This window comes from Styela clava, chromosome 3 (assembly GCF_964204865.1).
Source record: "Styela clava chromosome 3, kaStyClav1.hap1.2, whole genome shotgun sequence".
Taxonomy (NCBI): Eukaryota; Metazoa; Chordata; class Ascidiacea; order Stolidobranchia; family Styelidae; genus Styela; species Styela clava.
In genome coordinates, this window is record NC_135252.1 from 7,008,208 (window position 1) to 7,020,844 (window position 12,637).

Genomic DNA, 12,637 nt, shown 5'->3' on the forward strand with positions numbered 1-12,637 from the left:
TGTTTTAGCCAAATAATACGAGCCTATTAACATTTCGAATTTTAAAATCGTTTCCAGATCCCGATGTCCAAATAATTTGGCGCCGTTCAACAAAGTGAAAAAGCCCAAAGAATCGCAAATTTGTGGGCTCAATGAAGGAGTCGACAAGTCCAAATTAAATCCAAATGCGGGAAAATTTAAATACTGTATTACATATCAATTTATGTAACTGGATATATGCCCTATGTATTTTATCTAAACTTTAGATTCGAGCAAAACAATAATTTTATTAATTTTGTCCCCTGCGTACATATATAAATAAAAAAAAAATTAATATGAACCTCGCACCTTACAATATTTCATCGAGTGAACCCATGTGACCTACATGAGGCAATATAAAAACTCCCCCACCTATTTGTTACTTACTGAATCGAAAGTGGTTAAATTGATTGAGCTTTGAAATTAAAAATTGTGTAAAATGGCGCCACAGTTTAAACAGATCACCAATTTCATTGCCAATAGCTCTATTAAGGAATGTGTCTTCTAACAATGACATTTTCATATACGCCATATTTGGCAAGTACACTTGTCTCGCGACTATACTATTTACCGGGGACAAAAAATTCCCGTCCCTTTTTTGTTCTAGAATTAGAAAAGCTGGTTGGCGTTTGTTCTGATTGCAATTTTTTGAACGGCAATAAGACGATAAGTGTATATAACACTTAGCGCTGTTCTAACAAACTGTAACTATAGTTAGGCATGCGACCCCTGAAAAGATTCTGCATTACGAGTTACGTATGATCAATTCTTTGCAACGAGAATAAATTCATCGGAAAAATTGGCCGATTGTTATCTGTCTTTATATTACATGCAATTCCAATTTGCATTACGTATCGAGTATAAACAAATACAAGAACAGGGGTGCCAACATTGAGTTAGAATATCACTTCAATTGTTTTGGGCATTTACCTTATTAATGGAGCCCAAACCACTATTTCTGTACAGGTGATATCTTGTCCAGCAGGGTTAAATTAGAAATACTCCAATTCATGATAAACTTATAAATAGCATTTTAGCAAAATATAACACGAGAATAGTGAGGAAGCTCAAATTAAGATGAAGATTTCTGTGGCGATAGCCGTCGTTTTACTTACGGCTGTCATCCATGCTGAAGGTACGTGATATTCAATACTTATATCATAAGTTTGAAAATTTGTTTTTTACGTTTCGGAGCACATTTTGATAATAAAAGCGTATAGTTTAATACTATTTGGAAATCGATTTGAGTGTGGACCGAAGCTGATAATATAAATTTTTTTTTTACCCAGCACTCACTTTGTACACACACGCGAAATACACTTGATGTTGTTTCGGTGTGCATAGTTGTTTGAAAACATTAGTTCCAAATCAAATTCACGTATTTTATTCATACGACGAAATTAAATAGTTTTTCAAATTACTCTCAATTGAATCTGTCTTTCCATTGTATATAGCAATAATCAAATATACGTCTTTACAATTTACAACGCGGGATTTTCAATTTTTTAGGAAGAAAAACTGAGGTACTGAGGAAGAAAAGAAGCGTGATGTAAGTTTGAATTTATTTTATATATCTTAAGCAGAAATTTTCCTTGTATATATATGAAGTAATCAAATTGGAACCATTTTTTCATCAAAATTTGATTTTACATTTTAAAATGTTGCAATAATTTAAAATAATGTATCCTTTTTGTTTGAAGTTTTAAATTAACAAAAACTTTCCGTTTGACCTAAAAAATCATCTTATGAATTATAAATTGGTCGTCATCAAATAAACTTTTTCTTCCAGCCAAATTCCAAAACTTCCAGATTCAATGCAGCAAACGCAATCACAAAGTCAATCACAAAGTCAAACGATAAGTTGCGAACCTGCATGTTCAGAGAACGGAGCTTGCGCTGGCGTGAACACCTGCAATTGTGATGATGGTTGGACTGGACCAACTTGTCACCAATGTAAGAATTTTTATTAAAATATTTTTTATTAACAAAGAGATTTACATGTATACAGCCTCATTTTTATAAGTATACTCGTATATTTAAGTACTTTTCACTGTATAAATTTAAATACCAAATAACCAAATATTCAATTGTATTACTTCAGTTCACTGTGACAACGAATGTCAGAACGGTGTCTGTTCTGGGCCAAACACATGTAGTTGCATTGCAGGCTGGGAAGGTGAAACCTGCGCCCAAGGTAAGTTCTTGAAACATCTTGTGACGTTATCAGATCCCTTCATACATTCATAGTTTGATTCCAATTCTTTTTTCTACTTCAGCTATATGTTCGCCAAACTGTGGGTCCAATGGCATATGTGACGAACCTAATCATTGCAAATGCTCAGAATTTTGGAGCGGAGACTTGTGTGATGTCGGTAAGTGTTTTGACTTTTTTAGGCCTCGGAATCTTCGCGTTCGCGTTGTTGTCGAATAAATCTAATGTTACAAAAATAAATACAAATAACTTATTTATTGTTTATTTTACAGCAACTTGTGGAGACGGGTGCCAAAACGGAGGATCTTGTACTGGACCAAATGAGTGTGAATGCCCAAATGGATACAGAGGAGAACGATGTGAAACTCGTAAGTCATTTTCATTTTTGTAAACGAATGAGGCGTTTTGAAAACATAACCGATTGAATGTTTCTGGGTATAGTCTTTGTAATATTGGGTATTCACTTGAATTTCAGTATCAGATATATATATATATCAACAAATTACAAGCAAGCGACACACAATGTATTCGGTATGATCATATATCTAATGAATCCATTTTGAGCTGCATTGAGATTTTCCTTTCCAGCTTTACCAAAAGATTGCGTATTTCCCTTTGAATACAATGGGAAAATGTACGAGGAATGTACCAACGTAGATGGAAATGGTGATTACTGGTGTTCTACCTCTACAATATACCAAGGAGAGACCAGAATCTGTACTGGTAAGAATGGTCTTCATTCCAACATCTGGTTTTGTAAATTTTGTTTGCTAATCAATCAACTTAATTCTTGTTTCTCGTGTGTTATAATTATAGTATTGATGCAATTTTAATGATTGGTATATATGGCTACCAAACAATCAACAGCGTTTCGTGCAATTTTACAAAGAAATGCTATATAGAGTATACTCACTAAGATAGAAATGTAATCCCAATTATCTTGCTTGGATAAAGTTGACATGGACCTTGCTAAAATTGAGAAGAAAGTGTTTGACAAATTCAATTATATTTTGTGAAACTAAGCTACATTTAATTAGTTTTCATAAAACGTTTGAAGAGTGTGAACAATATTTAATTCCAACTTCAATTGATTTTATGGCACTATTTCAGCATATCCATTGGTTGAAGCGATCGGCGAAGGTAATTGTTAATTACATTGCATGTCTTCTTTTTTTCATCATGTTAATTAATCATTTAAACTGATAATTCTTCATTCCATCTGCATAATCATTACAGAATTACCAGTCATTGTACCAATCCCTGCACCAGCGATCGAAAGCAGTGGCCAAGGTAAACTTCCAGTCTGTGTTTTTATAATGATTAAATACAACTGAATGTTGATCACATTTTGGTTGGTTTTCACTTTTCGTGGAATCCAATTTTATCTGTATGAACAACATTCGTTGAAAAGCAACAGTAACCTTTTCGAACACTTTTGAATGAGATTTAAATCAGGCACAAGTTTGGAAATATATATGTCTAAAAAACAGATACTAGATATATATTATCACATACGTTTTTATTCTGTTTACAAAGCACTTTTAATAACAATTTCCACTAACTGTTTGCCTAACTAACTAACAAGTAATCTCAGCACATCCAACTAATTTCACATTTCGTTCACATCATTTTCAGAATTACCAATTATTGATATAAACCATGTGGGCGTAATTGAATCCAGTGGTCAAGGTAATTCACTATTTTTCCTTACATTTATCAGTAATCTTTTTTTATCGTAAATACGAACCTAAATTATCACAACAAATCATTAAAACTTATTCCTCAACTACGATTATCTCATATTTTCTGAGAATTTCCTGTTCACGTTTCCCATACACAGTTTGTGTTGCATGGTACTAACTCACAAACTAACTATGTGACAAACTATAGCAGAGGGTATAATTTTTTGGAAAGTAACATGACAACTTATCATTATTATCATTTTTTATTATAAATATTCTTACCTTACGTTTAATTACCTGCAATTGAGTTTCATCATATCATCATTTAATAATTCAGATGTCTCACTGACCGAAATTGAAGGCAGTGCAGCAGGTACTAATTTTGCTAATTTATGATATAATATAGAAAAATCAAATCGGTATCTTCATAAATTTAATCTAAATAATTTGAATTGATTCCAACTAATTTTGATGATTATTCATTACAACATTTGAAATACTTCAAATCTGTCAAAAAAATGTAACTTTTTACATTAATTCCATCAAGTTTCTTACATCAATCAGATATGCTATCAAAGTTAAGTTATAATTGTGATTCCACTAAACTTTTTTTTTCACTGAAGCTGTAGTATTTATATATTTATGAAGTCCACTACGATCATTAACCCAATTGACCAATTTAACCAAACGCTGCTTGGACAAAATCTCAAAAATATCATTTGCATCAATTCATCAGAATATAATGTAATCAACCACAATTCACATATGAATGTAATTTTTCATCAAATTCTAGGATTACCAAGTATAGATGCAAATCCTGGATCCGTTATTGAATCCAGTGGGCAAGGTAATTCATTCATTTTGGGGGTAAATGTTAAAATAATTGAAAAGTAAATATTGATACTTTAAGCCTTAAGAAGTAGAAAGTGATGAGGTTATCTTCGTTTTCTGCTGTGTCTCACTTGTATGCATGCTAATGGCACAAATTTTGTATAATATAACTAATTTTCAAAGTGTGTTATCTTATGTAGTGAATTAACCTTGCATTAGATATATTAATTTTATTGTGTATTGTTTGTGTAATCACTTTCATACAATTGTTTTAATACACTCATTTTAATTCACACGCACAGAAGCATCACTGCCTGGAATCCAAATTGAAGGCAGTGCAGCAGGTAAAAATTTTTATAATTATTCATTTATTCAACATTCAGTCAAAAAATACGCATCGTCTCAATATCAATTTGCTATTGTTCGGTTATTTTTACTTAAATTACTGAAAAATGAGGTTAAAATAAACATACGAATAATTTTTCATTTTCATCTAATTATTTCATTCATTTTTTCATTTATTAATTCTAGGATTACCAGTCATTGAAACCAGTGGCGCAGGTACTAATAATTCTTTATACGTTATTTTCTATTTTTTATTTCTATTCACCAATTCAAGAATGCTTTCATGTCTGTTCTTTTGTTTAAAAGGCAAGAACATTATAAAGTTTCCCAATTACATAATTGTAATATAGAATCATATTATAATGCAATATCCGATAAAACTTTTGCGATTTGTAATTTATGTTTTGCTATGAATTATTTGAAATCTGCTTTTAATTATTTGTCAGTATATATGCAATAAAATTATAATTGATCATTCATTCATCATTCAATGATATATTTTCATCATTCATTAATTCCAGGCTTACCTGACTTCGAAGCTAGTGGTGCAGGTATTAATTATTCATCTTTTCATATATACATTTATGTCTTGTCTCATTTAGATGCCTGATTTCTTTATATATCCAACGCTTTTCGCTCTGGAAATCATTTGAACGTTCACTAAAAACAAATTGAGTTCAATGTCCAACAAAACGCAGTAACGTCTGACTGTTCTCAAGTTTCGGATTTTTTATTTTCCCACTTCGTACAGTTACAATCTTTTAATAATTTTATTCAACCAAACATTTTGGCCATAGGTTAACAACATTTTGGTTATTTCCAATGTAGAAAAATGAAAAGTGTAAAATTGTATATAATAAAAAATTGAACGCCTTTATTGTACTTGGATGGTATTGAGAAGTTTGGTTGACATATTTAGGATATACTTTTTTACGTGAACGTTTAATAATTTTAGAAGACTCAAGTGAGTAAGAATAGATAAAAGGAATCAATTAAACTTTTTCAATAACAATCAAGAAATAAAAATTCATGTTACGATATTGTATTATCTTCAGTCTTCTTTGGTAGAGTCCGAGACAGATACTATAGAATAAAAATACTATCTCGTTTTAAACATCCTACACGTTATTGCCGACTTTTGAGTTGTAATCCTAGTAAAAAAGATGAACCAATATTCACTCATACCAATCCAAGTCTTTTTGAGAAATAAAGCTTTTACTTTAACAGGGATTGAGGTCACCGCAAGTGGAGAAGGATCAGGTGGATCTGGAGGTAAGGTTCTATATGGGAAACGATGGGTAGAACGAGTAAAATTCAAATCTGAAATATAAAAATTGTCAAAAGTATTTAAAATTACAGACGAAGATTATTCACAATACCTTAGTTTGTGCTCAAAATGGCCTCATCCAAACCCATTCAAATCCTGTTTTACGGTAGTAAAAAATCTTAAGTGGGCCGCTCAACCACAAAACAAGTCATTAAATCAACCTTTATTAGGACCACACATATTGAAAATTGGGATAAGTATGTAAATGTGAGAATAATATATGTTGTTTTGAATATATTTTCGTCTGTCATTACTTGACATCAAATTGAGTTATTTTGGATTTGAATTGGATAGGTGAGAAACGTTTATCACTCAGTTCCACATTTTTTCAATTTTGGATTTTGTAATACCGGTATTATAGAACAAACCCATTCTAAATTATTTTCACTGAGAATCGATACGACTTGAATGCTAAGTAAATGTCATCCTCGGAAGTTTGCTTGCGTTCGGGGTGTCGCACGTAGAAGAACAAATACAGTTGCCATTGAGGTTAAAAGGCTTCTGTCAAACTTCTTTAACTTCTAACGCCCTTATCTAACTCATTATTCACTCGTCTTTTGTCACGGCGATATTTTGCAACCTGGTGCAATAAAACTTACGCACGCAAGTCCGGGCCCGTTGGTTTACTCTCAAATAATCTGACGCAACTTTTGCGTCTTGCGTCAGGAAATCTAAAAATAGTTACGCACATCGGTATCTAGGCGTGGCTTTTTACAACTTAATATTTAGCAGAAACACATCTTTACGTATTTCGAAAATACTTTTATGACTCCGGGTCATATAATGATTCAACTTTGTAGATAATACCGTTTGAGGTCATCGAGGTCATCTCCGGTAAATATATTTTGCAATCTTGTGTTTAAACAAATTTCGAGCTCAAATTCAAACAAATGAAAGCGAATTACCGGAAGTAAATTAATGAATCAGTACTCATATTTGCAATGATAAAACGCTAAATGTACTGTAACGAAAACGTGTACTGTAACGAAAAGGATATCGTGAGGAACTCGAACTTTTTGCAAATCCCCGGTTCCATAGATAGTTCCAGATGACAAGAACACAGCCCGTTTAAAGTTATAGCGTTTAAATAAGTTTCAGTTTGTAACAACCTTTGCATACCTAAAAATTCGTTATTGTAATTACTGGTTTTCCGACAGTATAATCCATGTTCTTCAGTTGAACTAGGGCATAGTAACCCTACAATGTTCTTTCTATTCACAGGAGAGGGAATTGTTCTTCACGGAAATACGTGCGCACTATGGGGTAATGAACATTATCTCACATTCGATGGAGCTATGTTTACGTCCACTGGTCGATGTCATTATGAGGTCATACGTGACTGTTCTGGTGGAAACACTTTCGTCATCAGCGTGCTCTTTTCGGATGAAGGAAAAGCAATTCTTCGAATCTCAAACGCTGACATCGAATTGGAACTTTCACAAGGAGAAGCCACATTTAATGGAGAGAAGTAAGCTATTACCTCAAATTATATTATTAATATTATATAGTAAACAAAGGGGAAAAGAGCAATTGTCCAAAAAATTATATGACAAACTTGCTGCTTTTGACCTATTGGTACGAGGACATCCGCAGATTAGAAAACGCGTAAAACAAGATTTCATAGAATTCTTCACATCTTCAAAGTACTTTCAGCCGTACAATTAATTGGTATTACGCACCTTTAGAATCGAATGCACGTGTGTCAGTTGATTCAACTGATCTAAAATTCCAAATGTTCTGGTAACCAATATTGCCAACTTGTCTATTAGTCTATTTCGTTGTTAATATATTTGAATTATTTGTGTTTTTTAGAGTTAAAATTCCCAGTCTGACCAGTGGAATCCATATCGAAACCATCCCGTATACAGATTTCATCGTATTGTATGGTCAACTTTTCGGGCTTTCTATTGCCTGGAATGGTGATTCTGGTTTTTTCTTCCACATTACCGATCAAGAGAAATGGCACGGAAAACTGTGTGGTCTTTGTGGAAATTACAACGGAAACATGTTGGACGACATGATCCCAAGAGGATCAGGTAAGAAGAGTGCATATACCTAAAAAAATTAAATGAATTTTAGAAGTTAATCATTTTATATGACGTCACAGATATGGTAACCGTAAATATGGAAGATTTTATGGACAGCTGGCAAATCAAAGATCAAACAGGGGTTTGCACCACGCCAGAAGTTTCGCATTATTGCTCTGGGCTCTCAACTCAACAAATTGAGGTAACTAGTGCCTAATATTTATTTAGGTAACTCCAATGATCGCAATTATGCTACGCCTTTAATATGATTTTTCGAAACATATGAAGTCATTAAAGATTTCAAACGCTTTTAGTCATTCATTTCCAAATAAAATCATTAATGTTTGTAATAGCTAGTTTTAACAGTTTCAATACTCCTACAATCGTTGACTATCACATCATTTCAACTTAACTATATAGGATGCTAATAGTGGAGTGGATTTTCGCTATGAACTGTTGTCATGGTCATACGCTCATGCTTATGTTATCTTCTTTAATATAGCTTTCGGCGACAATTTGAGCATTCATATCTTTGTACGCTGAAATACTTACATTTTCAACTTCCGAATAATCTTAATCTTACAAATGTACACATTTATAAAGGTGTGGGCGCAATAATACTTGAATTCCGTAGGTAAGATTGTGAGATAAAGTTATATGATTGGGATTGGTCACCGTTGTCAGATCATTTTACATTTTATTGAATTGATTCTTAAATATTGGTCATATAATTAATGTTAAGGCGTTGACCAAAAAGTAATTACTTAGTTTAGAAAATTATCTCTTGAATCAAGATTGTCTCAAAAACTCTGCAACATAATTGATTCGTAGATACTTCGCAAAAATCAGTATTTAGTGCTATCTATGAAGGTTGTTTGAGTTGGCACCGTAAATACTTTTGCTTTTAACTAATCATATTCATTACCTTTAGGATGCTGCTGCCATATGCGAGCAATTGAAGGAAGAAGATGCTTTTGCTGCCTGTGCTGGATACGTTGCTGAATCAACATTCAATGAACTATGTTTGATGTCAATGTGCCAGTGCACTGGCGATTACAACGATTGTATCTGCAATTCTTTAACTCAGTTTAGCAGACTTTGCGTTGCCAGAGGAGCTCACATTGAAAATTGGAGGACAGAACAATATTGCGGTGAGTGTTTCGATTTGCTGTCCGACTGAATCGTCATGTCGGGCCGTCCGCAATGAAATTTACCTTCATTCTTTCTCTTTATATAACTTTCAGCCAAAGAATGTAGCGGGGGTATGGTACACATGGAATGTGGAACTCCCTGCCCAAAAACTTGTCGCAACCGTCTTCAACAAATGATCTGCCCAACAGCGTGTATTGATGGATGTTTCTGTCCTCACGGCACCGTTCTCGATGGCGACGTTTGTGTCCCAGAAAGCGAATGCTCTTGCGTTCACAACGGAACAAATTATAAAAATGGCGAGGTTCGCAAAGAAGAATGCAGAGAATGGTAATATTTTCAATCTTGAAAACTTGAAGATTACAATGGGCCCTGCTCGTCATATATAAAAATTCTTTGTGTTTATTTCAGCACTTGTGTTGGTGGTGCATGGACTTGCGATTTCCTTCCTTGTGGAGGAGAATGCGCTGTGACTGGTGATCCTCACTACAGAACGTTTGATGGAAATACCTACAACTTCGATGGAAAATGTCAATACGTTCTTGCCACTGATGGATGCGGAGGATCAAATTATACATTCTTGGTAAGACAAGCCATAAAAATTAAGAAATTTGTCCTACTCAACATCCAATGGAGTAAAAAATATATACAAAAACAAAGAGTGTACCTATAAGCCGTCATATTTAATTTGCCATTTTTAGTCAGTCATATGTGGGTCACATCGTTCCCACGAAGCATCATCATATAGATGTCTAGAATTAGACAAAATTGTCATACTGTCCAATTTGAAATTGCATTCCAAAATATTTGATGTGGGATTCTGACCTTGTTACTATGCAAAACTAAACTCTTCGATTCTCCAGGTAACAGCTGAAAATGTACAATGCGGTGAATCTGGATATTGCACAAAATCTGTTCTTTTAGTAACTAAGGGAATGCTCGGAAAACACAAATACAAACTCAGTGCTGGGGAGGTTGTCGCTGTTGATGATGTTTCCGTTGCATTACCTTACATACATGGTAAGTGTACGGAGCTGTATTGTCATGTCCAGATCCGGAATATTCAAGGGATTGTTTAGAATTTAAATTTCTCTTTTTTTGTCTGATTTTTATTTTTTTCAATCTTTTCAGGCGATGTCTCGGTTGAGCGATTGTCCACTCTGTCAATGAGACTTCGAAGTGCTCTCGGATTTGACTTAGAATGGGATGGAAAAATGCGAGTCTACATTAGGGTAAGATTGCTATGTAAAAGCAAATTCAACCAATTCAAGTTATTGCAAACTATGCTTTTATTGTCATTGAAACGTATGACATCAAGATCACCGTAAAACACTGTGACGATTTTTGTATAAAAACGAATATCGCTCCTATACATAACGGGCATTGAAAATTCTTTGCTAGCATTTATCAGTAATTACAAAGTTTATATATATTGGAAATTTGCTACGATTTAAAAAATTGAGAATCTCATTTTCTTGTAGAGTGATACATTTACAACTGCGTCATATCATGACGATCCTTCGAAAAATATTTCTATGTAAGCGCTTCGACGTCATATCGCTGAGACAAAGTCATTCCGTGTGTGACCAACTCAAATATATTAAACATATTGATTATGTTGATAAAATGTTCTTCGCATATTGATGTAAAAACTGCCAAATATTGGTACCGTAAGTATCACACATCGAAATAATGTATTTAAGCGCCGCTCGTTGAGCCAATAAAAACACGTGACTTGTGTTGAATTGCCGAAAATTTATCAAAAGATAATTTTACACGTTGCCGCTCGTATTTGTAATTCATTATTTCATGTGTTTTTTTGGTTGAATATTTTTAAATATTCCGAAATAAGATGACGAATGTAATTTTATTTTGAAAATAGGAAAAGAGAGTTAATATATATCTACTGGCTGGCACATTCTATCTAAATATATAGTTGCCGCAGTTCGAGATTTCGAATTGAATCTTTACATCCAATTGTATACGATAACCGGTAGGATTCATGCCATTTTAAAAAAAATATTTTTATATGCACAAGAGGATGCTTTTTGTAAGTCCCGCTTGAAAGAAAAGTTTGCTGCATGTCATAAAACTATTATCTTGTTGCAGCTTTCCTCAGAATGGAGAAACAAAGTTTGTGGAATGTGTGGAAACTTCAACTCAAAATCGACCGACGATTGGGCAACACCACAAGGAAGTGTTGTAACTAGTGTCACAACTTTCGGGAATTCTTGGAAGGTATTTATTTTATTTACTTCAATCTATGCTAAAAAAAACGTGATGTTTGGGCATCTCTATTTTGTTCAAACACCATACGCCCTAGTAATTGCTACCGATACATTCAATACGGCTAAACTATTTTGCGTATGAACTTTAAAAATGAAATCTTTAGAAAGGGACGTAACCGCAGAATTTAATAACAAAGACCATTTCATTTTGAAAAGACTTGAGAGTCACGTTAACGCCAACGCAAAGTTTTGTCTTAGGTTGGCTTAGCTTCTGTGTAAACTAACGTCCCGGTTTTACTCCGTCCTTCACGCTCACGCAGTAACGTTGTGATAGATGGATTGTCTTTAAGAGCCCGGCCCGCTTGGTAAACACAGACATTAAGAATACTAATATGTGATGAATGTTTTTGAAAAGGGCATATCGGCGAGTTTGCGTCAACACTATCTTACCCGGTAACGCCCTTGCAATACATACCTATAGGGTCACAAAACATTGAGAAAAGACGATTGCGGTTAAAAACAATCTTGATTCGAGTTACCTTCTGGTTCTGTTGAGAATCATTTTTGCAAAGCCACACGGAGTTCTTGGTATTAATTTCGTTATTTCTTTTGTTATATCAATGAAATGAAACACCAAAAATCGCCACAATTATTTGAAAAACCCGTTTCCACGAACGAAAAAGAGGTTGTGGGGCTGAACAATGTCACTCCTTACAATTAGGCTTCTCACTGCTGACTCCGCATTCAAACGGATGTTTTATTCATTGTTGTGATCCGTGAACGAGTGATTACTTTGTTAAGCAAACTGTACGGATCCA

General features: G+C 33.8%; 1 protein-coding gene across 5 annotated transcripts in view; it reads left to right on the top strand.

Moving 5' to 3' along the window:
* Nucleotides 1-988: 988 nt before the first annotated feature.
* LOC120343047 (mucin-5B-like) overlaps nt 989-12,637 on the top strand; it is a 33,467-nt gene continuing 21,818 nt past the window's right edge. Inside the window, exons 1-25 of one of the 5 annotated variants that reach the window (XM_039412115.2) lie at nt 989-1,153; nt 1,528-1,567; nt 1,808-1,971; nt 2,120-2,212; nt 2,295-2,390; nt 2,503-2,598; nt 2,819-2,953; nt 3,341-3,370; nt 3,467-3,520; nt 3,866-3,919; nt 4,250-4,285; nt 4,706-4,759; nt 5,046-5,087; nt 5,275-5,304; nt 5,610-5,639; nt 6,316-6,360; nt 7,637-7,883; nt 8,228-8,451; nt 8,523-8,644; nt 9,374-9,593; nt 9,687-9,921; nt 10,003-10,174; nt 10,455-10,611; nt 10,723-10,823; nt 11,701-11,829. In XM_039412115.2, the coding sequence (XP_039268049.2) occupies nt 1,096-1,153; nt 1,528-1,567; nt 1,808-1,971; nt 2,120-2,212; nt 2,295-2,390; nt 2,503-2,598; nt 2,819-2,953; nt 3,341-3,370; nt 3,467-3,520; nt 3,866-3,919; nt 4,250-4,285; nt 4,706-4,759; nt 5,046-5,087; nt 5,275-5,304; nt 5,610-5,639; nt 6,316-6,360; nt 7,637-7,883; nt 8,228-8,451; nt 8,523-8,644; nt 9,374-9,593; nt 9,687-9,921; nt 10,003-10,174; nt 10,455-10,611; nt 10,723-10,823; nt 11,701-11,829 (2,664 nt within the window). In that variant the 5' untranslated portion in view covers nt 989-1,095. The remainder of the gene's footprint in view (nt 1,154-1,527; nt 1,568-1,807; nt 1,972-2,119; nt 2,213-2,294; nt 2,391-2,502; nt 2,599-2,818; nt 2,954-3,340; nt 3,371-3,466; nt 3,521-3,865; nt 3,920-4,249; nt 4,286-4,705; nt 4,760-5,045; nt 5,088-5,274; nt 5,305-5,609; nt 5,640-6,315; nt 6,361-7,636; nt 7,884-8,227; nt 8,452-8,522; nt 8,645-9,373; nt 9,594-9,686; nt 9,922-10,002; nt 10,175-10,454; nt 10,612-10,722; nt 10,824-11,700; nt 11,830-12,637) is intronic. The other 4 variants (XM_039412118.2, XM_039412116.2, XM_078110957.1 and 1 more) reach the window with 4 other exon arrangements.